The sequence below is a fragment of the Amphiprion ocellaris genome, chromosome 18, assembly GCF_022539595.1.
Source record: "Amphiprion ocellaris isolate individual 3 ecotype Okinawa chromosome 18, ASM2253959v1, whole genome shotgun sequence".
NCBI lineage: Eukaryota > Metazoa > Chordata > Actinopteri > Pomacentridae > Amphiprion > Amphiprion ocellaris.
This window is the reverse complement of record NC_072783.1, coordinates 26,277,095-26,301,457: the sequence shown is the minus strand read 5'-3', so window position 1 is coordinate 26,301,457 and position 24,363 is coordinate 26,277,095. Positions and strand designations below refer to the sequence as shown.

Below are 24,363 nucleotides of genomic sequence, written 5' to 3'. Positions count from 1 at the left end.
GATTTATTCGTTTTCATGAAATACACACGCCAGCATTTAATAAGATAAGAGGTTTTTATTAAAAAGCCCTGCTGCGCCACCAGCTGGAGCACAGAAGTAACTACAAAAACATAATAAAACCAAGCATAAAAACACAAATACAGGATTTCAGATAAAAAGTATGTACATTACATGGGTTTGAGTACAATAATCAGACAATGAAATCATTTTCCCATGGTGCTTAGGATGTTTGCCTGCAAAAAAGGAAAAGAACAACAAAACAAGCAATGAGTAAAGCTGCCCTGTAGTTGGTCCATCACTTACACAAAACAATAATACAGTCTAAAAATACTCCATTACAGTTGGAAAAAAAAATACTGCATTCAAAATCTCACAAAAATATTAGTATGAAAATACACATCAAGCACCTAAAGTGAAAGTATTCATTATGCAGAATGGCCCATTTCAGGATTATATATTATTGGAACAAAATTAATCATGTGCAGCTTCAGCTAACACTGCTGGGTATCTGTAGTGGGTCAATATATAATGGCTTGACTTTTTTGTATCATAGTTGACATTTTTGCTGTTTTCAGGCCTAAAATCAACATGGACGCCTAGAACCAAACACCACATGGCATTTTTACAGAAAGATTCTTCTATTATATATACACAATTGAGTAAAATTCAAAGTTATTTCTAAAGATATTGTAGTAAAGCTGTTGACATGCGATAAATCCACACTCAACTCACACACTACTTTATATTAAATAACTCAGAAAGCCTTGGGGTCTTTAAAGTCTTTTCTTCAGGAGGAAATGACATCATGTGATCTAAATTAACACTTCCTTGAGGTGTTTTTGTAATGGGTAACTTACCGTAGTTGAAAGTGATTTCTCGGACACACATACAATTTGTTATTCTCATATAAAATTTGATATATTGCCAAAAAAGAAATATCTGTCATGATTATCTCAACTTAATAAAAAGAACACAATGAAAACTATTTTTGAATAAGCTCATTTTATTATTGTTTAGCTAATTAGAAGGTGGTTGTTATTAAATTCGGATGGTTATTTAGTTGACATTTTGGTGATATCCAGTCATTTTTATTAAGTAGTGATTGTTTCCATAATAACTAATTATGGATTTTTTTAAAGACATGAAAATAATGAACAAAAAAAACCATAAGTTTTTTACTTTTAATAAAAATGTATGCAAGATATATCCCATGGACTTCAAAAGTGCCTCAATTATATATTGACTGTGGTAATATAGCATCATTTATTAGTTGAGTGAGAATTTATATTAATTTGCAAAATAAGTAAGTAACTAAGCTTTAAAATTAATGTAGTGGAGTAGTATAACATAAAAATACCTAAGTACAAGTACAGGAACATTGGACTGAAGCACAGTATTTGAGCATATGTACCAGTGAAGCAGTATATTTTACTGCTTCACTGGCATCATCTCCAGTGATCAGTAAACCGCCGTGCTAGCAGCTATGTTAAGTCATACTGAGGCACAGTGGAGCTTTGAGCTAAAAGCGATCATGCTGATGTTCGTTTACATTACTAACATCTGCTACTTGACTCAAAAAACAAAAGCACAACAGAGGTTGATGGGAATGTCAATTCTTCTGCAGGCATTTAGTCATAAATTGTATTCTTACTGCAATAATGCCAAAGACGTTAAGGTATTTCAATTCATTCTGTAATGGACATGTTTCCAAAATCTGTGGTAACATATCCAATAGTTTGAGGCATTTCACTCAAAACAATTCTACAGTTTCATGTAGCAGAAACTTTGATCCAAAGTGTGTACATCTGAGTAGATACAACACAAGCAAGGATCTAGTCAGGAGAAAATAACCTGGATAAGAGCCATAAAACAAGTTCAAGTGTGATAGTGGAACCGTGGTGCCTACAGGCAGTGCAGATGTAATAGGAAATTTATTTTTTTGGTTTCTGTCAAGTGCAAAGGTGTTCAGTGAAGAGCTGGGTTTTTAGTCTTTTCTTAATGACTGAACCACAAATATACCCTTCATGAAGCCAGAGGTTTCACCAAAATCGGTCTAGAATAGTCAAATAGTATTGAAAATCTACATTCTGGACCAAAATGGTAAAAAACTGACCCAGAAAAGGGGTTTCTTATAAAGTCAAACTGCCAGCATTGCTAAAATACATACTTTCCTGAGGAGTGTGCTTACCTTCATAAAGGAGGAAAATCTCTTTTCTGTCATCCCCTCAACTTTTATAAGATCTTCCAACTGCAAAATAAGAAATCCCACATTCAGTGACCACAAGTACACATGGGGAAAAAAGCGGACTAGATACCGTTTTAGGGTACAACATAAAACAAGATCTAAATTTGAATAATTTTTTTTTTGGCTCACCTTTGTGAAGTGACCATGGATCTCCCTCCAGCCCAGGATGAGTTTGGCCTTCTTGTCACCGATCTGTTGCAGACCTTTGAGCTCTTTGAGGCAGCCAGTGTTTAAAACTTGCAAGATTTTCTGTCTGGACTGCTCCAGCACAGACGTGTCAAGTTGGGACTCCCAGGCATTCTCCTTCGTGTTCTCTTTACCATTTGGGGACTGAGGAAGAAAAAAATAAAATCTATAGTTCTTTAGATAGTCACCATTACATAATGTACAGTATAGGCAACCTATTTTTAACTGTCAACATTTATTTATCTTTACTGGTCTAGAGAGGAGGTCAGTTTTGACCTAATACATTCCTGCAGTATCTGTCGAGTCAAAAAGAAAAGAACAAATTGAAGCTAATGCACTACGTCAGCTTGTATCTGATGCTTGCAAGTCTGCAGATGTGTCAAGCTAAGCGCAGCACAGTCAAAGCTCGGATGCTGACCTCAACCAGGTCTGAAAGCTTCTTCTCTTTCTTCTTGACGCAGACGGACTGTTTTTTGGCGACTACAAGCTGCTGAAGAGGCTGGAGCTGGGACACTGAGAAGGAAAATGTATACCATCAATGCTAATTCATTCATTTAGTGCCACATTAGAACAGGATATGTTAAGGACACAAAAATTCTCTTTGAAATGACAGCAAATGCTACATTTTTAGCGTGAAAATATCAAAATTGCATTTTTTGTTTGGGGTAAAATGTAGAGCCATTTCAAAGCCGAACGTATGAGACTGATGGTGAGGAAAGTTATCTGGCTCACACTCCATGTTGCTGAGGTGTGTAAAAAATAATTCCTCCTCATCATCATTTGATATATTTTCTGGCTCTGATGTTGTAGATTGAGCTCTTGTATCACATTGCAGCTCATCAATAGCTCTAGTGATTCAACATGACAGAATCAGTGAGTCACTCTTCTTTAAGGAAGCATCAACAACCGAGAAATACAAGACAGAAAGAGGTTTCCAAGGTCATGTTTTCATTTAGGGGAGTTTCAGGACAGTGTCCCATAAAATTACAGTCTTAATATGTTGGTCTTTCAATTAATTAACAGTGTAGCTCAACACTGCACTCATTTCTTGATAAGATAAATCTGTGAAAATCCATTTAGTTACAGTAACAGCTACCCGTCTGTGATTTCTAACTGACCTTGCAGGGGTTGGACCACCGCCTGCTGCTTACTGGGCTTCGTGGCATTTGACTGCTTTTTCTGCAGGGGAGCTGTGTTGTTCTTGAAGACGGGCTCTTGTTGTGTAATCAACTTTTCTCCAGCCAACTGACTGAATAGCTTGGCCTTACTCTCAAACTCCCTCTGCTTCTCTTTGAGCTCCTGTGAAAGACAAAAAAAAGGATGTTTAAGTAATGAAATGTCAACAAAGAGCTGATTGATCAGTAAGAAGATCTTTCAGATATGCTACGACACCTACAGACAGAAATTATGACAGAGACAAAGGTTGAACTCGGTAAAGTTAAAAAGAATCAAACTTGTGTTTTGATGGTGTGCATTTTCACCTGGATCTCTTTGCGAGACTGGGCCACATCTTTTAGCATGCTGGTTCTATCTTTGTCCTGGCAGCTCATCATCAGCTTCTCTAAAGCTATTAGTCTGTCCATCACTGACGGTTCTGACAGACTGAAAGACACATAAACAAATCAAAAAACATCAAAAACTCATGTTCGCAATTATCCTTGCCCAGACAGGCTCATACACCCGATAACAGACAGCAAGAAAGCAGCGCTCATCTCTCTCCCAGAAGGCACAGCAGCTGTAGCCAATAGGAGCTCTGTAGAAACTTGCTTTCAGCACAAGCTATAAAATCTTGGCCCATTCTGCTTTGAGACTACGGCTTGTTTAAGCTGCTGCTGTCTAGATGAGACACAGCATAAGAAATTGAATTTGAAGTGGTAGCACTGGGCTGACGCATAGGAATTTGCTTCACAGTCAGACATCACAGTTCAAAAACCTGATTAGCCAGACAAATAATCAATAAGTCTGTATCTGTGTGGGTTTTTAACCTGTGGTGATGTGCAGAGGGTGAGGAACCATCCTGTTGGCTTTTCTTCTCATCTTTCTGCCTCTTCTTGTGTGGCTCAGTGCCAGAACCCCCTGCTTCATGTTCCTCTCTGGCCCGCTTCACTGGAGATGAAGGCAGGGGGAAATTAACAGTTTAGTATTCAGTGCACTGTAGCAACAGTGTCTGTGGGATTCTCTAGAGTGTGAAGCAACTCAGATGAAGATGGCACAGCAGTCAAAACTGCAATGCAGTGCTGAATTAAAGCCAACAGAAGAACAACAAAATGTAACCATAAGGATTGTCTTCAACGCAATGCTAAAGAAAAGAAAAAGCATCAAAGCAGAAAATACTGTGAGTGCAGGAATCATAAAATGACACCCATCTTGCCCAGAGACAGCAGGTGGTTTACTCTTAGTCACGATCCTCTCTGATGTGACATGGGTGCCCCCTAATGGCCTTTAGATAAATGTTTTCTTTTCTTGCATGTCCTCAACTAAACAGAGGTTTTCTCACTGTTTCACTCACCTGGCAGTACAGGGACAGCCACAGTTTCACGAGTGAAGGGCTTGTTCACAATCAGCTTGGACTTTGCTGCAAAGTTGAGTGCGCTAAAAGTGTCAAAATAATATTTGAACTCCGGTGCAATATTGGTGATCATGACTGAGTGTGCCGAGCCACCCAGAGAGTCCTGCAGCAGCCGTGTCAGTTTACTGTCTCTGTATGGCACACGGATAGCAGTTCCAGAGTTAAGAGAGTCCACAACTTTGCTGAGTGTGAAGAGGGACAGGTTGATGGCTCCACTCTCCTTCAGACGAATGCCCTGGTTGCCGGTGCGGCGGTTGTCCTCAGACCCAGCCAAGTCTACCAAGTACAGCTTGCCTGTCTGCCGTCTGCGGGGCGCTGCACGCTGAGTCCGTACAACCTGGATCATTGAAAAGATACAGATTTGAGATGGGGCAATGATGGGAAAGACAAGAGAACCAAGCAGAATGTAAGTTAGATGAGCGATAGAGAAACAGCAAGAGGCTTACATTTTATAACAAACGTAAAACACCACATGTTAAGTGCTACAGCATGAGAACTGGACTGTAGAAGACAAAATATGAAAAAGAACAGCAGACACCAGTTTGTATCTCTCCCATAGTAATCCCAGAAAGCACAAAAGTTGCTAGCGGGAGTGTTGCAGAAGAGAATTGATCTTAGCACCAGCTACCAAATCCTGGTCTACTGCTCAGAGACCACGACCTGTTTAAGATGCTGTTCGACTGCCCATTAGATTCCAATGCACAGATCACTTCAAAGAACAAAATAAAACAGCTTAACAAGGGAATCGTATATTTAAAAAAATAAATAAATAAATAAATCAGCCCATTTTCAGTGATGATCAAATTGCAGGTCAAACCTTGATGAGCAGGATAGCGTGGCTGCGGCTGGAGCGCTGGTTTAGTTTGGTAGAAGCTGTGGTGCGATTGAGGGTGGCAGGAACAAAGTGTTTGTCAAAATCAGCGAAGGAGGAGATGGTTGTGTGGGTAAGGCCTGGGATAAGGATGTTCTTGTCCTTGTCCTCTCTGATTGGCAAATCCTGGGAGTTTGGCGACAGAAGATCGAGCACCTGAGAGAACAAAAAGCAAAGCCTTAGTGGATTACACAATATCAACGTACAAAAATAATGATCCAGTTCAGAAAATTAAAAAAGTAAAGAAATCAAAAAAGAAGTACAGGTATAATTAAAGGTTTAGGATCATAGAAGAGGACTGGAGTAGGACCACACGATCAATCCATTCATTAATAAAAAATTTGGCATCCCACAATGGAAAAATGTCATCTACTGCAATCCCGATCTTTGAAATGCATGCTCTGTTCATACAAATCTCTGCTGCCTATCAGATCATGTTTACATTCCTTGCAAACATTTCCTGGATGGAAAACTAATTTGCAACAGAAAGCAGATAAGCAAATGACACAAAACTTAGTACTCAAACATTAAAGTAGCACAACACAGAAGTGAAAGTCGTCTTTAAATGCTGAAGTGCAACAGAACACAAATACATGTGAAAAACATTTGTGCAGTGATAGGTTATAGGAGAGAAGGACTTGAATGCGGCATATCTGTGATTTGACACAAAGGATGGAAAGTCGTATTTAAAAAAAACCAAAAGTCTAAATACCTCATTGATGTAATTGATATAAGCAATATCAATCTCCATCGCCTCCTTTACTGATAATCAGCCAGTAAATTATTTTCCTCCAATACCAGCCAAAAGTTCAAGTGCTAAATGGATTTCATTTTGATTTCTAACAGAACTAACACATTAACAACTGAACAGGAAATTCAATATAAGATAAATGTGCATCCAAAAAAAAACCTTTTAAAAAAATCCAGAAATGGACTCCTAGTGCTCAATTAAAGGTTAACATTTTAAAGTACTGGCAGCCCTCCTTTGCTGCAGTACATCGCCTTCTAACCATAGACAGAAACTCAAGGCTACATGACACCATGTGTGTAGCCAACCATTTATACCTTCTCATTGTAAATTTCCAAGTACGACATGCCAATGCTGTAGTCCCATCCTTCATCCTCATTCTTAGCTTTTACCAAATTAAACACTTCACGTACGGCTCGAGGGATCACACCTGGCTGGTCTGGACTGCCCAACATAGTGTGGGTCTTACCTATGCAAGAGAACATGTGGGGTTAGAAAAAAAAAACCTTTGGGGAACACAACAATTTATACACAAAGGGGGAAAAAAGCAAATTGCCTCAACAAAATCACAATTATGGCTTATTGTGAAAGAATCTTAATTCAAAACATTCTGACATGCAAGTGGTTTAGGCTATCTATTTACACAATTAAGTTACATCTGAAAAAAATTTAAAGACTATATTTCATCATACCAGCTCCCGTTGGCCCATAAGCGAAAACACTGGCATTTTGTCCCTGCAGTATGTGTGGCAGAATGGGCTTCACTGAGGAGAGGAAAACCTCTTGCTGTGTGGTTTGCGTATCATGAAAAACGTCAAAACTGAAACAACAAAGATAGTACTGTTACTACTTCTTGTCGGAGAATAATCTGAAATCATAATAATATCACAATTCTGGAAAGACATGTTGAGGACACAGACTGGTATTTGACTGTTTCTGTAGCATTTCTCCAGTTGATTATTTCCAGGTTCTGGGAGTCCAGGCCTCTCACACACGGTCCTTCGTCTTTCTCGTCTTGTTTGGGCATATAAGGTCGCAGTCGAACCGCTACTCGAACCCTGGACGTCTTCTTGTTTCCTCCATCTGATGCCGACACACGCTGAGCCATGTTTGATCTACCAAAAACAAAGGCCTGGATAACGTTAATAACAAGATAACCACCTATATGCCACGTTGGTGTTTTCCTGAACAAAAGTGCAGCATAATTACAAACATTACTAAACTATCTGAGACTTTAATAAAACACAGACTTCCTTAAAATAAAGCATCGTAGGCTAGCTTTTCTTTATCGACGATAGCTTCAAACAGCTAACAGCAAGCTAATAAACGAACGTTTGCAGCTTTAGCTTCTCCTTTATCAAGAGTTACCGACATTGAGTTAATGCTTACCGTTATTAGTCCCGAACTTTCTGCCACAAAACCTTCGTTAATCACTAAATTCCTCTTTTAGCAACATTGCGGACGCCTCCTTTTAACAATGGCGGTCGAGGCCCCGTAACTTCACCGTCTAACCGAACACTTTTCAAACGGAGGGCGCTGCGACCGCAAACGGCCGTTGACCAATCAGAGGAGCCGCACGCGATGGCGCCTATTTGACGTGTTGCGCAGAGAGACCGTCTTCCGCCCGTATTTTCAGATTTACCGCCACACCGAATACACGAGATGCGATGCAAAGATACATATACAGGTCTTAAAAAGAGTTATAAATGTGAAGAGTGAAGTAAAACTCCTTTTAACATTGCGGCCCAATTTGCCCTGATCTCTGTTTGCGCCTGCGCACCTCGCCGAGAGCAGATCTCCATCGTACGCCGCCTACGCTGCTTGCGCGCATGTCTGCTGCGGAAGTGTTGTCCGTGTGGTTTTTAATCGGTGGGATTGCGCCGAACAGCAGAACCGAGCGCATCGTCACTCAGTCCCTCCAGCCAAAATGGCGCTATGTTTACGTCTCTGCATAATCGTTTATTATACTTAGCGAGTCTCATGGAGAGCTTTGGAGATTATATCGCTTGGAAAAGAATTTGACTCAACTGCAACACTGAACCACGGCATACAGGTAGTAAAAAAAAATAACGGACGTATGTTGGTTAACTAAGTGCTGTTTATAAATAGCTGGCGGTTAGGCCTGACGTTAGCTAGCTTGTTGAGTCTAGTGAATATAAAACTACGTTAAGTATTTATCCGTAGGAAACAGCTCTTGTTATGCTTCCTGCTAAAAGTCACCGGCTTCATATTACATTTAGCAAGCTCTCAAACATCTGCCTCCCGCTCACAAGTTGCACTATAATGTCTTCTCACGTGAATGTGTCTTTAGCAGATCTGTGGCTATAAAGTTGAGCAGCAGCAACATTAAGGATGCAGGCTGAAGCCACAGACTCCTCACTGAGGGCGGGAATTGAGGCTCTGGGGGTGAAGGACTCAGAAAAACATGATGCAGGAAAAGAGGATGAAGCCAATACAGAGCAACAGGACACAGAGATGACAGCTGCCACGGAGGAGGACACAGCAGCCAAGGATGACACAGGTAAGACTCATCTACACACAGAAAGAGGGCGTGTGGGGTATAAAAGCACACATCTTCATAGCACGCACTGTAGGCAAGAAGTTTCACTGTTAGGGAAAGAGTGAAGCCTGAGAAGTGTTCATTACACATGTACAGGCTGACGTCTGTTATGGCAAGAACCACTGTGAGTCAGGGAATAATCCAGAGGATTAACAGTAAATGGTAGAGAAGCTCGAACTGCATTAGTGAAATTATGCAAGTGCAGGAATGTACACCGTGTAAAACAGGGTACAGCTGATGCATGAAAATGTGTTAATAAATATAATCATTGAAAACGGTAAATGTCGTAAGCAATCCAGGTTCAAATACTTCCTCTCCAGGCCTTTAAAAGAGGGTTTCTGCAGGGCATTAAAAAGCATTAATAGTCATTAAATTGATTTTGCGAAAATTAAGCCCTTAAATGGCATTAAAAATCATTAAATTTGATTCTCAGTGGCATTAAAAATTCTTTCTGCAGTTTTCAAGAAAAGTATTTGACAATAATAATATAATAATATTTAGACTGCGATTCATCAGATATGTGCATCTGCGTAAACATGCCGAAGCGTTGCAATAATTGTTCAGGCCAGTCGGGTACAATTGCCAAAAACTGCATGTTTTTAAAGTGTCCGGCAGGCTGCACCAGGTGGAGGAGAGCTGGGAAATGGGGAAACGCAAATTCCACCAAAAATGGCTATAAAACGTGGATTTCAGAGAATGACTGCAGCCCGTGGGTGGTCAGGGGTGGTTTCTGGATTCAGAAATAGTGAAATGTAGGCACAGTTTTCATATAAAAATCATCTTTTACAAAAAAAACCCTGTGTAGCATTAAAATGGCATTAAATAGCATTAAATTTGACTGGATGACTCGTGCAGAAACTCTGTAAAATCAACTTTGTGTCAGTTTAAAAATGCTTATACTTGACATTTATCTACTTTAAAGGCCATATATTTCATTTCCTAACATACCTCTGAACATAATGTACATATATCAAGTAATTGGCAAGTGAAGTAATTGTGTGGACTTTAGAGGATTTACAACGTATAACTAAGAAGTTAATCAGTTTAAAAGGTGTTTGATTACTATTTCGACCACCACTATTTTTTAATTCAGGTGCCTTAAGGCTGAAACCTAGTGCGTCATGTGTAATATATGTAGTCCTGTAAGGAGTTAAATCTGTAGTAAAAAGAAAAAAGAAGAAACTAATATGCATAACTTTGTAATACTGGAGTGATGTCTACTCTATCTATCTATCTATCTATCTATCTATCTATCTATCTATCTATCTATCTATCTATCTATCTATCTATCTAATCATATTTATAGAGTAGAAACAATTACCATTTATTATTTAACAATTAAATGAATGTCCAACTATTCTGATAACTAATCAGTTTAAGTAATTACAAAGACCCAAAAAAAACCACCCCAAAATCCTCTGATTCCACCTTCTTAAATTTGAATATTCTTTGGTTTCTTTCTTCCTCTACAACATTAAACTGATTATCTTTGGGCTGTGGACAAAACCAGACATTTGAGGATATCATCTTGAGCTTTAGGAAGCTTGGATCGAGCTTTTTCACAATTTTCTGCCATTTAATAGCATGTTTTAACGTGATTGTGCTTTTTCCTGCCTTCTCAGATGGTACCACAGATGCAGTGGAAGGAGAGGCTCAGCAGGATGAAGTTCAGGCTGACACAGGGCCCGTGGATGCTGAGGAGGGAAAGCAGGCTGCACAAGTGGATGGTGAATGGGAGCTCGCGTACAGCGATGAGGAAATGGAGGACCCCAAAAACTGGATGCCTCCTCCTGCTGAGATCAAAAGACTCTATGAGCTCCTGGCTAAAGGAGAGATGCTGGAACTGAACTTTGTGCCCCTTCCCAGACGGCCCCCCACACCTGAACGCACCCCTTCACCTGAGAGAGATGAGGAGGAAGAGGCAATAAAAGAACGGGAGAGGCTGGAGAGAGAGCGCAAGTCAGTGTTAGGAGTCCTTCTCAGTTATTTCTTGTTTTTGTTAAAGGATTTAGGTTTGGCATTGATATGAACAATCTTGTCTTTTCGCATTTTTCAGGCCTCCAACTCCAACTGAGTTTGACTTTGATGAGGAGCAAACGCAAGCCACTCCCAAAAATGCCTTCATCAACAGACGCAGGATGCCAGGTGGGAGGCAGCAACCACTGAGATTTGAGTTTGAAAACATGCACTCCTGAAGTGCAAAAGCTAAATGATTGAGAGGGTTGTCTTTTACTCTCTCTTCACTGTTAAGTTTCAGAAAGCACAGCAGACGTGATGACTTTTGTCATGACATATGCTTGTCCTTCTCTTCTAGGATCTTCAGCTCGCTCCTCGGTGAAGAGGGAAGCCAGGCTGGACAAAGTATTGTCAGACATGAAACGCCACCGCAAAATTGAGGAGCACATCTTGCGAACGGGGCGAGATCTCTTCAAGACTGAGAAGAAGCTGGAGGAGGCCCTTTCTCCAAACAGCCAGAAGGAGCGGGAGAAGGAGAGGGAACGAGACAGCAACCCCAACACCATCTTCTCCCCACGACAGAGGAGATACTGAAGTATTAAGAGATGATGAGGACTTAATTGCCCTGAGGCAAACGAGCCCAAGAACTTTCCGAGGCTTTCTCAAAACTTGAATTTTTTATGTAACGAGTTTTGTATGTTTTTGTGTTTTGTATGATGGCAATAAACAATTTAACCCTGGGAAATGTCAGGTGATCTGTTGTAATCAGAGTGCAGTGAGGCTGAGTGATGATACAGTAAAGCTGGTGAAAGTTTATGGTTAAAATAACAAGAATGTCTAGCGTACATATGTGCAAAAATTGTGTAAAAACCCAATTTAATGCACATAAGACTAGGCATACCCACAGATAATATAGGGCTGCAAGTTAATATACTTTCTTAGTGTGCAGGTATGGCATTAGGAGGAAAATGTCCCATTTCTTCACTATGTCTGAAATATTCCTCCGAAAGCAGCTTTTTCATACAGGAAGAAGCTAATTTTCAAATGCAAATGCATAAATTCACACATTCTGGCACCCTCTGCTGGCTGTCTTGCAGAAATGTACAAATGTTAGTTACGTTTTAAAAAGTGGCATTTAACCCTCCTGTTGTCTTCATTTACGGGTACCAAAAAATAGTTTCCTTGTCTGAAAAAAATCCCAAAATTCTGAAAAAAAATCCCCCAAATTTCTGAAAATTTGCAAAACCTTCAGGAAGAAAATTCCAATAATTCCTTAAAAGTTTCCCTTAAAAGTTTTATTTTTTAAAAAAAAAAAAAAATTCTTGTAAATATTTTCAAAAAATTAGTAAATATCTTGCAAAAAAATCCTAAAAATATCTAAAGTGATTACATATATATCAGTAAAACTTCTAATATTTTCTTTAAGAATATTCACAAAAAAATCAACCAAAATCCAGCAAATTTGGCTGTATTTTGGTTGATTTTTTTGTGAATGTTCTTAAACATTTTTTTCCACCAAAAAATGTTTAAAAATTTCCCAAAAATGTTGAATGTGTGGACATCAGAAGATTCACTGTAAAAAGATTTTTTTCCCCCCCACATTTTCAAACTTTAAAACGGGTCAATTTTGACCCGTGGGACAACAAGAAGGTTAAGAGAATAATAAAGCGGAAAAGTAAAAAAAAAAAAAAAAAAAAAGACTCGAGACAGAATCAGGACAGAGAAGTATATTTTAGCTAAGTTTGAGTAACAATACAGCCTTCACATAAGGCTCAGAAGCATAGAGTATAATACGTATGCATAAATATGCATTCAAAACCCACAAACCAAATAAATAAATAAATAAATACTTACAAATAAATAACGAGCATTTTGTGGAATATACAGTACATCAGTTGAAATGTTTTTAGTATTGTCAAGAAGCAGTACCTTATGAACTCATGGAACAGGGGAATGGATATTCTGTGTTCAACATGCCCACAGTTGTCCAGATGCTTTGGCACACATTACCCTGTCTTGATGGTTTTTTGAGCTGTGTTTTAGGTTCACTTTTTATTTTTTTTTCTTGACCCATTTCCAGGACAGTGTAGCTGCTTTTAAATGAACATAAAATGATAAAATAAACTAGTTTGTTCATAGGAGGTTCATAGAACCAGTGGCTCAAATCAACGGCTCAATGATTGGATCATTTTATACCATGTTAAAAGGTTGAATTCCTAGACTTAATGATGGTTAAAAAAAACTAAACAAAATTGAGCAACATCAAACGAAGTTGGCATGGACAAATGTGCTGCACATCAGTCACAAGGGAATGCTTCCCTGCAAGATTAATTTTCTCATTTGCTTCCCTTCAAAATTCAACATTGCAAGTCCCCTAAACAAAGCTAAAAATACTCAGATCTCATGGATCCCTTCGTGAAGTGTTCCTGCCAAGCAAATGAATATTGAGATTTACATCAGCACCAAACTAAAAAAACAAAAAACGTGTAAATTCAGCTTAAAGTGACTGCTACTGAGCATCACTTAACTGTATGCAAAAAAAGACTGTGATACCAGTAAATGGAATGAAGTCATATCTACACTGAAACGAGGATCACTGTTAAAACATTTGGGAGTAGTTTGCACACACTAAGCTGTAAAACTGTGAAATGTCTTTGTCCTAATGCTGAACTGTCATTGTTCGAAATGTCTGTAGAAACATCAGATGCAGAAATGAGACAAAATCTTTAAAAAAAAAAAAAAAAAAAAAATTGGCCTAATACTGACATGGGAAGGACAATTTTACATCTGCTATGTACAACCATCATGATTCTGTCCGAGGAAAGCCTCGTCCGTCTTCTTCGAGGAAAAAAATAAATAAAAATGTAAAGAATCTGCAAAAAATGGGGGGGGGGGGATAAGGCAGCAGAATACAGTCTTATGAGAAGATTATCTCCCTTCTAAAGATGAGTCAGTCTGCAGGTTGGTTACATTTTGTTAGAGTGACAGTGACTACATAGAAGATACAGGTAATAAACACTAACAAGTCAAAATACTGCTTAGCTGGGATTTTTTTCTTTTTTGAAGGTCTTCTTCATGACTAAACTGAATGAGGCCTTCCATCTACAGCAAACATACTAACATACAATATAATACATTCCTATTTTCCTGCTCTTCCTATACCGTGAGGCAGAGAGGACTGAATTTGATCTACATGAGGGAAATAGCCACCTATGCTTGCTATACATCCAGGCAAATTCCTCTCAGGTCAGTGCATGTTCCTATCTGTCACAGTGCCCGATGACATCGTAAATACTGAGTGCTCTAAACACTCCGTTTGTTTCCTACAAACTAAAAAGCTAAAGTACTTGAAGGCCAGCCACCAAATCATTTAGCTGTTTGCTGGCCACAAACACTTGAGCAATATTTGAGGCCATCGTCTCAACTTGTTTCAAGTCTCACTTTTTCACTCATAGCTTTCTTTCCTTTACATGCTCATTGGTACATTCGCCTTCCTTCCCTCCCCACCAACCTCCCCTCCACTCCACTCCTCTCAGTGAGTGGCCAGCTCGGGCTCTGTGGAGCGCGTGCTGTAGCCGTTGGCAGGCTGGGGCAGCGCGTTGCCATCCGTCTGGCGCTCCTTAGCAGCGGCCGAGGTCGTGCGCGGCCTCTGAGAGCGGGAGGTGCCCATGAATAGTCGCAGGGCGCCCCTGCAAATTAGGGAGAACCAGTAGAGCTGGGGCGCCATGAGCAGAGCAGCGCCGAGGTTACAGTGCCAGGGCACCGACAGGGGGACCATGTGGAAGGGGATGGATGCGTACCTGGAGACATTAGGGATTTTAAACACATGTTCTGAACCTTTCATCCATAACCCAAGATAAAGTGGCTGTGCAAGTTACTGACCCCAGCTCAGAGAGACAGCGGAAGAGAAATGGAAAGAAAGACATACCTTCCATAGACGTAGTAGAGGTAAGGGAAGAGTAGGACTCGACAGATGAAAAAAGTGATCAGCATAAGAGCCCCATTCACTTTGTGCAGGAGTGTGTGTTGCTGTTTGTACTGAGAGCAGAAAAAAAAAGAGAGAGAGGGAGAAAGAAAAGCAAGCGGTACAGTTTGGTGAAAGCCGACGATGTTAATCTTCTTTGCCATTGTTATATTGTTAATATTGTTACATGTGTTAATACTATCTGGATGGACTGAACAAGTGGTGACGCAGAGCACAGTGTGACATGCTACTGGATGATTTCTACACGGTGTGTGTCACTGCAGCAGCCCGCTTTTACACTCTTATTTGCTTAAAGTTTTATCTTGAACAGTCAGCCTGCTTCAGTGAGATAACACACACACACATTTCTTCATATAGGTTTGCATCTCGTCCCTTAACTAGTCTCACATCCCATCGATAAAAACTCTTTTGTTTTATGTTATTGTTTTTTCTACTCTACAAGAGGGGAGCTCTACGAGGCCACAGCTTTTGTTGTTTATCAAACAGCGACATGCACCGTTGTCATGGATGGGAGGGGCAGGGTGCTAAGTGACACAGGGTGGAAGGACAGGCTGATATTGTATCTGCTGAATATCCGGGCTAAATACTAGGGGGCTATATTCAGAGGCTAACAGCTGTGGGAGCCTCAGTTGGGGGACGAGCACCCTTCACCCAGACACTAAAACGGCGTACACACATCCACACAAATCCACACAAATCCAAATGCACGGGGATGCAACTCCTACAGCGTGTATTCAAGCAAACGGAGTTACCAATTAAAGACTGATGTTTCTGACAGTGCTGTTCATGTAAGACACAGCTGACAGGAGTCGAAGGGCATGAACAAGCTGCATGCTGGGAATGACCAAAAATATATTCTCCGATGAATTAAAAGGGAGAGAAAACAAAAAGAGTGGAGAGTGCAGAAGAACTTTAGTGTGACACATGCACATGCAATAATACTGTGAAAATCTTTGGGTCCGTCTCAACAAAGACACTTACCTGGATGAGGATTTTTCCTAAGCAGACAGATGGAGTGCTGAGCTCAGCCATGAACATTATACCCTGGAAATAATCTCCCTTTCCTTGTCGCCAAAACTAAAGAGACACAAAAAAAGAGGCTTATTACTTGTCTACACTGCAATTCCAGCTTTGTTAACGCCCTTCTATAAGTAAATGCTGAGCTGGAGTCAACAAGTAAAAGATTTTGAAGACATGATTTCGATTTTGAGTGAACCTAATAACCTTCTGTCTATGGCACCAAGTGGGAGGTTCTCCTTGACAAACAAGAAAGCATACCTTTAAAAATGATCGTAAAATGGATCACCGCTTTAATTAGTCGACATAAAAATGAAATTATGTCATTCTATCAGCTCATAAATACCAACAAAGCTGCACTGATTAGTCAATTAATTTATCAACAGAGAATGAAGTAGCACCTATTTTAATAAGCAGTTCATCATTTCAAAATGTTTTCATTCTCTTCATCTTAACAGTATAATAAAAAGAATATCTTGCAGGTTAAATGAGCTGTAGCCCTAATAATGGTATTATTTTAGGAAATGTAATTTATAATCTACCTTTTAAAATACATTTTTATATATCATTAGAAAACATCTACAGCACAAGGTTAATATATACAAGCTGTTAAAAATCTAGTTGTGAAGTTCATTTCTGAGCTTTTAAGATGATGTTGCACCACTCAGTCTTCTTTCATACGACATAATGCATATTTAGTTTGTCTGGATTTTGTTTAGTTTTCCCCATAGAAATGACAAAAATACCTAAATACAAGGAGCTGCTCATAGAAATGCCAATACTATATTTTACTCACATCTCAGCTCAACAGAAACAGTAATGTATGACAGTTACCACAGAGACAGGGAAGCAGACGGTGACCATGACAACATGGTGCAGCACCATGAGGAACTCGCGGCGCAAGTAGCTGGTCAGCGCTGAGCTCATGTGCTGGGGCGCTGCCGAGGCCTCCTCGTGCCCTTTGACCCGTAGCTTGTACCAGTAGCACATGAACATTGCGTAGATGTCGTACACAAAGTAGGGAACGGCAAACAAGATGTAAGTGCTAGTGAGCCAGTGCCTGCGTGGAAAGAAAGAGAAGCTGGCTTTAAGAATGGGAAAGGGAATCGGGAATAGATTTGAATTAAACAGCTTGAGAAGAACTTATTCAAACAGAGCTTTGTTAACAGCCAGAACACAACTTCGCCTGCCAAGTTGTGGCTAGAAGTCAATATGCTATACAGTATGTATAAAATCCAGTGCAGTGACAGCCCCAATAAAGAACAGCTTGTCCCTTCTGCAATCCAGAAAAATCTCAGTGGAACCTAACTCCACCTCAACAACCATCTAAAATAAAGAGATTAAACGCTTGGGGCAGGTTTAAGGAGAAGAAAAACTTAAGGGAGAGATGAATTAAAACCTACTTATCCACTCTTACAAAGCCCCTGACATTGAAGTCTATGCGTCAAGGCATCAGTGTCAAATTTATATTTCTCTTTGCATTTAAATTGAGCAGGACAAGAAATCCAAATGCCAAAGCGCACTTGTATGGTGCATCATATAACCTAGAAATTACAAGTCACGCTGGCTTACTTGTTATATACATTAAAAGACAGAACAGACTGGTCTAATTACAAGGAAAATATTCAAATGGCCCATTTCTTGACTTACTGATCCTCAATGACGTCTTCACAGGAGGAAGCAATGATAAAGCCAGCTGAGGAAGCCATGACTGCCTGAACTGAAGACACCAATCTGGGAGGAAAGAATGACAAGTCCTCAACAAATAACTCATTAGACAAAAAGTTTAGACTGCCTTGCTGATACACTGTAAAAAAGCAGCACCCCTGAGATTTTATACATAACTAATACAGCTGTAAATACTTGTTAAAAATGACATAGCTGCAGCTACAACAACCTCATATAGTTCGGAGTCATGCAATAAACTGTATATGAGTTTAAATCTAAAACAACTTTGAAGTCACTACAGTAAAAGCATCACTTTTGTACTTGATTTTTTTAGGGGCACCCTGACAAAAAAAAAACTTAAATAGTGCGAGTTTTGTGATGTACATGACACATCTGCACACAGAAAATGATCAGTTGTTAGAGGGTCCAACCTGGCTGATACAATGACTGCATCCCCTTCGCTCCATCTCAGCGCTGGGATGGACTTCAGGCATTGCTTGGACAGCAGGAAAAGGCCTGGAAAGAACATAGACCCAGCAGCTAGGATGGTCAGCATGGTCCCTGGCGATCTGTCTGAGAGGCAAGAAGTTCAGCAGGCAATCTGGTCCTTGAGATCCGTCACTCTCTCCCCTCTCTGGAAAAACACAAAACGTCAAAGAGTGAGTAACAGTTTTACATTGATCTCACTTCTGGGAACTCCCCTGTGCATGCTTTTGGCTGCACTTACTGAGATAACAGCACTATCAAAGTCCAGCATATGTGGCAGTGTCTAGAGGTACAGACAGAAACAACGTGGAAAACAGGTTTATGTTAAGGTGAAAGAGGACAGTGCAATGGATTAAAAGCGGGCAGACTATGTAATTGCTAAGTACAGTGCTGGGGGTAGAATATCAGATAGAAGGCCCTTTTGTGTAGCATGCTGCCCCATGCATCTGATGACATTGTATGCGTTATTCACGTTCCCATTTATTCCTAGGACAACCATGTGGTCCTACCATGCGGTTTTGCAGTTTGCTCACACTAGACTAGCTGACTCATTAAAAAGTTGAAGTCCATTAGCAAAATACGCATTGCGCTATTTTAAAATCCCGAACGTCGAAAATATCGACATTGCACGGGTCTGCTAGGTGCTTATGGTTCCTGTAAACAGCGTTACCTCTCTGGGAAACGCGTTACTGGTTATGCTTTGGTGGGCAGCTAACCGAATAAGCTAATTGAGAGCGGTTGTAGGCTGATGTATAATTAAACTATTCAAGTAACGTCAGCCGAAACTGAGAATTTTAATGTTAGCAAGTTTGGCTAAATTGCGCAATGAGAAGTCTGAGAACGCACATGTCAAATGTACTTGAACTAACGCTAACTTAGCTATGCAGTACGCTTTCCATCAAATACACCAGCTAGTTAAGCTAACTAACACAGGAAAGCTACAGGTAAGTAAACGCAAAATTAGCGGATTCTGTCGTTTTGTTGTGTGGGGTAGAAGAACTGGGTCAGCCAGTATACAAGTATAAAAGCTCAGTGAGCAAAACCATATTGCTCTCATTAAATGCCATCCCTCGCCTTGGTGGGCATGACCAACTGTCTGCGCCGCTGAATCTCCTGCTAACAATGACGCTAAGAACGTTAGCTAACCATTAGCATCTGCCCAAAATGTAGCCACGGCAGTTAGTCACCGCTGGCTGAGTTAGCAACCTTTCCGTTTAAACCGAATTCAAATAACTACAGTTAGCAAGATGATGACACCTAAACACTACAGCTAACAACTGAATGTGCCTGTCTACACATTTTGCTGCTCATTCATGAAGACGTTAAATTGTTTTGTTAGCTTGTCATTTGTTTGTAGCAGTAGCGGCTAAGCTAACCGACCCCCGTCAACGCTAACCACGGCTAACAGATAGGAGTTTACACATGTTCAGAGTAGATGGAAAATCTTATGCAGCATTTACACGGTGACTCTGCGGAGTCCGGTCAGCGGCCAGTCGAAAGTCGTGTCCTGCAGAAAGCGTTTAGAGATATCCCAGGGGTCTCCGCCTCGATGATCCGCATGTTTATGTGGCCACTTCAATGTCTGAAGGGTAGCAGCAGCGAGCTAACGCTAGCTTGCAGCAACTTAGATCAAAATCGGCGTGAGGGCAGCTCACTGAGAGCATTGGTGACTAGCGTGCGATGGAGCCCGCTGAAGCCAATAGCGTGTTCTGATTAATTCAAGCTGCACCGACGTGAACACAACGAGACGATGTGGTCCAGGTGTCACGGTAACGCTAGCTGCCTCCGGTCCGCTATGTCATGTCATCCACAGCAGAGCAGGGATGCCGCTGTCTCAGCCTCCCAGATGCAACGTTGACTCAACACTGAGGACTGCTGCGCCAGCTAGTTCCTACAGGTCCAGGCAGCAGCAGCTCATGTCATGACGAGAAATCTGCACCAGTCACGGCGCTGCATTTTTGGAAAATTGTAAATTGTTGTTTTGGATGCAGGGAAACGCTGAATGGATCCCCGCACAAGGAGGCCATCTATTCCTGCAACATCCAGTCTGTCCACTCAGAAAAAAAAACAGTCTTTTATTTGAACGCAACAGGACCCAACATTTATGTATTTAATTCAGAAAATCATTACAGATGTGAGAATAACTAAAATGCCTGCTCTTTAAGGTTGTTTGTGTCGGGAAAACTTAAAGAAGTCATATGATATTCTAACTGAGCAGCATTTGCAAATAATCAGATCAATGAACACGATCTTAACTGCACCTTAACAGGACATGGTGTGTTTACATGGTCCTGCGGTTTGACATGTAGGCCTGCAGATAACAGGACAATCAATGCAACTTTGTTCTGGCTTTGCAGTGATAATCTAGAATCTACGAACTGTAACACAGGCTTGTACTGTTTTAATGTAGAAATCTGGAACATCAGTCAGAACAGTTTCTTCTTTTTGTGAGCTATGGTACATCATTTATGAATCATCCACAATCCATGTGTAGTAGTTTGTAGTGTATACAGGTCAGTGACAGTAACACACATACAGGGCTTAAATGGATGGCAACTGTAGGTGATAGGAATGCAAATAAATACACTAAAAAATATTTATGCAGTTCAGTTGAGTTCAGTTTCATTTATTTAGCAATGACTTGCAGCAAAAGTGACTTTAAGAAGGTCTTGCAAAATTTGAGAGAAACCAAAGAAATCTGAAGATTTGCTTTAAACAAGCTCTTGGACAACAGGAAGAAACCTTCAGAATCAGGGTCAGGGAAAGCGGCCGTCTGCCTCAACTGTTTAGGGTGAGGGTAAAGGAGAGACAAAACAAGGGTGGCGGACAGAAAACACACAACCAATGCACAGGAAAACAATAAACACAAGAGAGGTCAGTAACTGCAGATCAGAGAGTTGTAGCTCCACAGAGATACCTGAGAGGACAAAACATAAAAAGCAAGTTTTTCATTAGGGTTATAAACTATATAACCAATAATAAATTATACAGGATAGAAGAAAAACAAATTCTCATATCAACAGTTTTTCAACAGCTTGGCAATTCAAAAATTGTTGTTATTAATGGTTTAAAATTGATGTTTGCTATCCATTAATAAAACACTTTTGCATTATCAGACTTGGAAAGACGTAGCATATGAGATGCCTTGCAAGAAATATTTCAAACTACAGAAGCAAAGCAAAGGTTGCAAAGAATTAACTCTCAGCCTCGTCCACTGGAAGCCGAGATGACGACCGAGATTTTAGAAAAAGTCGAACCAGCGTTCAGTGAGACAAAATCCATCCATCCATCCATCCACCCACCCATCCATCCATCCATTCATTCATTATCTACACCGCTTAATCCTCATTAGGATTGCGGGAGAGCTGGAGTGCTAACCACAGTAAGACAAAATAATAATGTGAAATGTTATAGTTACTGTCACCAGACATACAGCTCTGATTGGAATAGGAGCAGGTTTGTCTGGAGGGAGAAAACATTTGTCTTAAAATTCCAAAGAGACGAGAAAACACTGAACTTTGTAACACAAACGTTTACCTGGTTTTGGTGTAGCTATATCACCTAAAACTGTATCAGTGACTTAAATTTTAGCTGGGGGTTTCCTGTATTTTAAACAATTGCTTTAAAAAATATGTGAAAAACATGTAAACCTGTTAGTGCTGTTTTTGGATTTTTGTATGTATTTATTTTAGTATTTCCTCAAATCCTGTCACATAGAAAATGCAATTTCAGCTCTATATAAAATAAGCTAAAATAATCCTTTATCAATCCCACACCATGAAAAATAGCATTGTTCAAAATATTGAATATCAGTTAAAAAAAAGAAGAAGAAATAAACAAGACGTTTACATCACTAATGTTGCTATTTTACAGATTCTTCAACATGTAGAAAATCTAGATATTGCACAGATTCCTCTGAATGTAGAAAATGATGATATCACACAGGGTTATTCTTTAAGTAATAAAAAAAACACATTGATATTGCACAGATTTTTCCCAGCCTCCATGAAAGCTGAGCAGCTCATGTTCTGATTTTAGTTTTTTAGTGAAGCTGCACACATCTACATGTTGCTGTATGATCCAGTAGTCCTGTTTATATCATATGTAGAAGCTGGGGCGTGGTGCATTTTTTAGTAGATTATTCTGTTGTAGTTAAAGGATTGGAGAGTAGCACAGAACAAAAAAAATGTCCTAACACCAACTGCATTTTCCACCTTGTGTTTGGATGTGTCCACCAACTTATCAAGTTGCAGTTTACATCCAGACTTGACCTTTTTGATATAAAGTGTCACCACTTCTCTGTTTTACCGTGTTTCATCCAGACATTTGTGTGAAAGTTTGTCATCATTAGCGTGTGAATTCTTGAGTTATGGCCAGAAATGTGGTTCTCAGCAGTTCATTCCTGAGTCTGAGTGAATGTTTGTTCCCAATTTAAAGAAATTATCTCCAGATATTCAAGAGCTACTGCAAGAAAGAGAAGAACGACAACCTGAATACATTCCCAATCAGACATAACATTATGACCACCTGCCTAATAATGTGTTGGTCCCCTTTATGCTGCTAAAACTCCTCTGACCCAGTGGGGCGTGGACTCAGGACCTCTGGGGATGTCCTGTGGCACCAGGATGGTGGCAGAGAATTCTGTGGGTTGCAGGGTGGGACCTACCTAGATCATACTTACCCTGGAACACCCCACAGATGCTCAGTAAGATTTGGATCTGGGGAGTGTGGAACCCAGGTGAACAGCTCAACTCTGTCGTGTTCCTCGGGCCACTCCTGAGCAGTTTTTGCGGTGAGTCGGGGTGAATTGTCCTGCTGAGGGTGGCATCTAGCATCAAGCACTGCTGTTGCCATGGGGGGGTTGCTTGACCTGCAATGTTTAGGTGGACAGTTCATGTCAAACATCCACATGAATGTCAGGACTCAAGATTTCCCAGCAGAACGTTGCATTATAACAAGATGATCGATGTCAGTGGTCATAATGAATAAAAACATCTTGCAGGAGGCAACTGACAAGCCACAGGTGAATGGACCGACAAGCCTAATTTACACCGACAGCTTGCATTGTAATGAAATGAGAGCAAACACTTGACTGTAATGCTGTCAGGAGGGTGATGTGTGTGTGTGTGATAAAATGTGATTTGTCACTAAAAACAGAAGAAAATGAATTGCTCTGCTTGAAAAGCTCTAAAATGTAATTTTCTTCTTTTATGGCACACAGCTGGTGACATATAACACATTGAGTTCTCGCTAATCACAGCAGGCAGTGAGCTGATTATTTATTAATGCTGAGCAGCAGGAATTCATGATAATAAATAAACCATCATGAGTAATGCATTACTTGAGCATGTGTATTATAAAGTGTGCACTGATTACAGTTAAAGATATTTTCTAGGGAAAATGTAGTTTGGTTTTTACCTTGCTAACTTGTTCCTATGGTGTTTTTTTTTTTTTTTTTTTTTTTACTGGTTTTAAGACATCACATGAGCAAAAAAGTTAAGTGCAATGCAATTAGTTCCTGAAAAACACAGATTTTGACTTCCAGGATTTCATATGTAATAAATCTAAAGGCCCAATCCTATCAATTTGTAGCATGAGGCTTTCTGTATCATTAAGTGTGCAGTAGTATAGCATTAAAGCACATTTATTACTATTCCTCGAGCATATTCTTGTAGAATCTCCCGACTTGATTTTTGGTGCCAAACTCGTCCTGCAGCTTTGGGAAAAATCTGGAGTCATTTAGTGCTTGGTGCTGCTGTTGCTTCTGTTTTTTTGAGAAAGACTGTTTTGAAATTGTGTTCTGCGAGGATGATCCTGGTGTTGAACTCTGGAGATGAATAAAAAGCATTGTCAAACAAACAGATCCTACTCTACCTCGTGTTTATGGTATGAAACGCATTCACTTCAGTAATTCAACATAGCCAACAGCTATTGAATCAATATAATGCATGATAATTTAGATGGAGCTGCTCAGTTGGAGGTCAGACTTGCTCTGCAGTACATATAAGAGAACTTTATAAATATTTTATGGAAAATGGACTTTAAAAAGACTAAACTGTAGGATCTCCACAT

At 40.0% G+C, this 24,363-nt stretch overlaps 3 protein-coding genes across 5 annotated transcripts; 1 reads left to right on the top strand and 2 right to left on the bottom strand.

Annotated features, from left to right (window-relative positions):
- Window positions 1-35: 35 nt before the first annotated feature.
- On the bottom strand, window positions 36-8,346 carry kif22 (kinesin family member 22). 2 transcript variants are annotated; one of them, XM_023289825.3, is made up of 13 exons: window positions 8,009-8,346; window positions 7,540-7,751; window positions 7,312-7,439; window positions 6,937-7,088; window positions 5,818-6,027; window positions 4,941-5,337; window positions 4,417-4,537; window positions 3,913-4,033; window positions 3,550-3,730; window positions 2,850-2,944; window positions 2,375-2,575; window positions 2,189-2,248; window positions 36-233 (listed from the first exon to the last, which is right to left on the bottom strand). In XM_023289825.3, exons 2-13 carry the CDS (start codon window positions 7,725-7,727, stop codon window positions 204-206), a joined length of 1,884 nt encoding a protein of 627 aa, XP_023145593.1. In that variant the 5' UTR covers window positions 7,728-7,751; window positions 8,009-8,346; the 3' UTR covers window positions 36-203. The 2 variants fall into 2 exon arrangements, with proteins under 2 accessions (XP_023145593.1, XP_023145592.1); XM_023289824.3 differs by having other exon boundaries at window positions 7,540-7,734.
- Window positions 8,347-8,519: 173 nt separating this feature from the next.
- pagr1 (PAXIP1 associated glutamate-rich protein 1) lies at window positions 8,520-11,880 on the top strand. 2 transcript variants are annotated; one of them, XM_023289838.3, is made up of 5 exons: window positions 8,520-8,672; window positions 8,931-9,140; window positions 10,802-11,138; window positions 11,236-11,324; window positions 11,494-11,880. In XM_023289838.3, the coding sequence occupies exons 2-5, from the start codon at window positions 8,972-8,974 to the stop codon at window positions 11,727-11,729; spliced, it is 831 nt and encodes a 276-aa protein (XP_023145606.2). In that variant the 5' UTR covers window positions 8,520-8,672; window positions 8,931-8,971; the 3' UTR covers window positions 11,730-11,880. The 2 variants fall into 2 exon arrangements, with proteins under 2 accessions (XP_023145606.2, XP_023145607.2); XM_023289839.3 differs by having other exon boundaries at window positions 8,522-8,672; window positions 8,934-9,140.
- Window positions 11,881-12,847: 967 nt separating this feature from the next.
- Window positions 12,848-20,285, bottom strand: tlcd3bb (TLC domain containing 3Bb). Its single transcript, XM_023289815.3, has 7 exons — window positions 19,752-20,285; window positions 18,237-18,439; window positions 17,788-17,871; window positions 16,972-17,197; window positions 16,102-16,197; window positions 15,064-15,173; window positions 12,848-14,935 (listed from the first exon to the last, which is right to left on the bottom strand). Exons 2-7 carry the CDS (start codon window positions 18,359-18,361, stop codon window positions 14,668-14,670), a joined length of 909 nt encoding a protein of 302 aa, XP_023145583.1. The 5' UTR covers window positions 18,362-18,439; window positions 19,752-20,285; the 3' UTR covers window positions 12,848-14,667.
- Between the last annotated feature and the right edge of the window lie 4,078 nt (window positions 20,286-24,363).

Coding starts and splice junctions, on each gene's coding strand:
- tlcd3bb (XM_023289815.3), bottom strand. CDS start 18,361: ATGCTGACCATCCTAGCTGCTGGGTCTATGTTCTTTCCAGGCCTTTTC. Junction 17,872..18,236: donor GCAGTCATTGTATCAGCCAG/GTTGGACCCTCT, acceptor CTTTCCTCCCAG/ATTGGTGTCTTCAGTTCAGG. Junction 15,174..16,101: donor TAGGAAAAATCCTCATCCAG/GTAAGTGTCTTT, acceptor TTCTGCTCTCAG/TACAAACAGCAACACACACT.
- pagr1 (XM_023289838.3), top strand. CDS start 8,972: ATGCAGGCTGAAGCCACAGACTCCTCACTGAGGGCGGGAATTGAGGCT. Junction 9,141..10,801: donor AGCAGCCAAGGATGACACAG/GTAAGACTCATC, acceptor CTGCCTTCTCAG/ATGGTACCACAGATGCAGTG. Junction 11,139..11,235: donor AGGCTGGAGAGAGAGCGCAA/GTCAGTGTTAGG, acceptor CGCATTTTTCAG/GCCTCCAACTCCAACTGAGT.
- kif22 (XM_023289825.3), bottom strand. CDS start 7,727: ATGGCTCAGCGTGTGTCGGCATCAGATGGAGGAAACAAGAAGACGTCC. Junction 7,089..7,311: donor TTATGGGCCAACGGGAGCTG/GTATGATGAAAT, acceptor TCTCTTGCATAG/GTAAGACCCACACTATGTTG. Junction 2,249..2,374: donor TCCATGGTCACTTCACAAAG/GTGAGCCAAAAA, acceptor CTTATTTTGCAG/TTGGAAGATCTTATAAAAGT.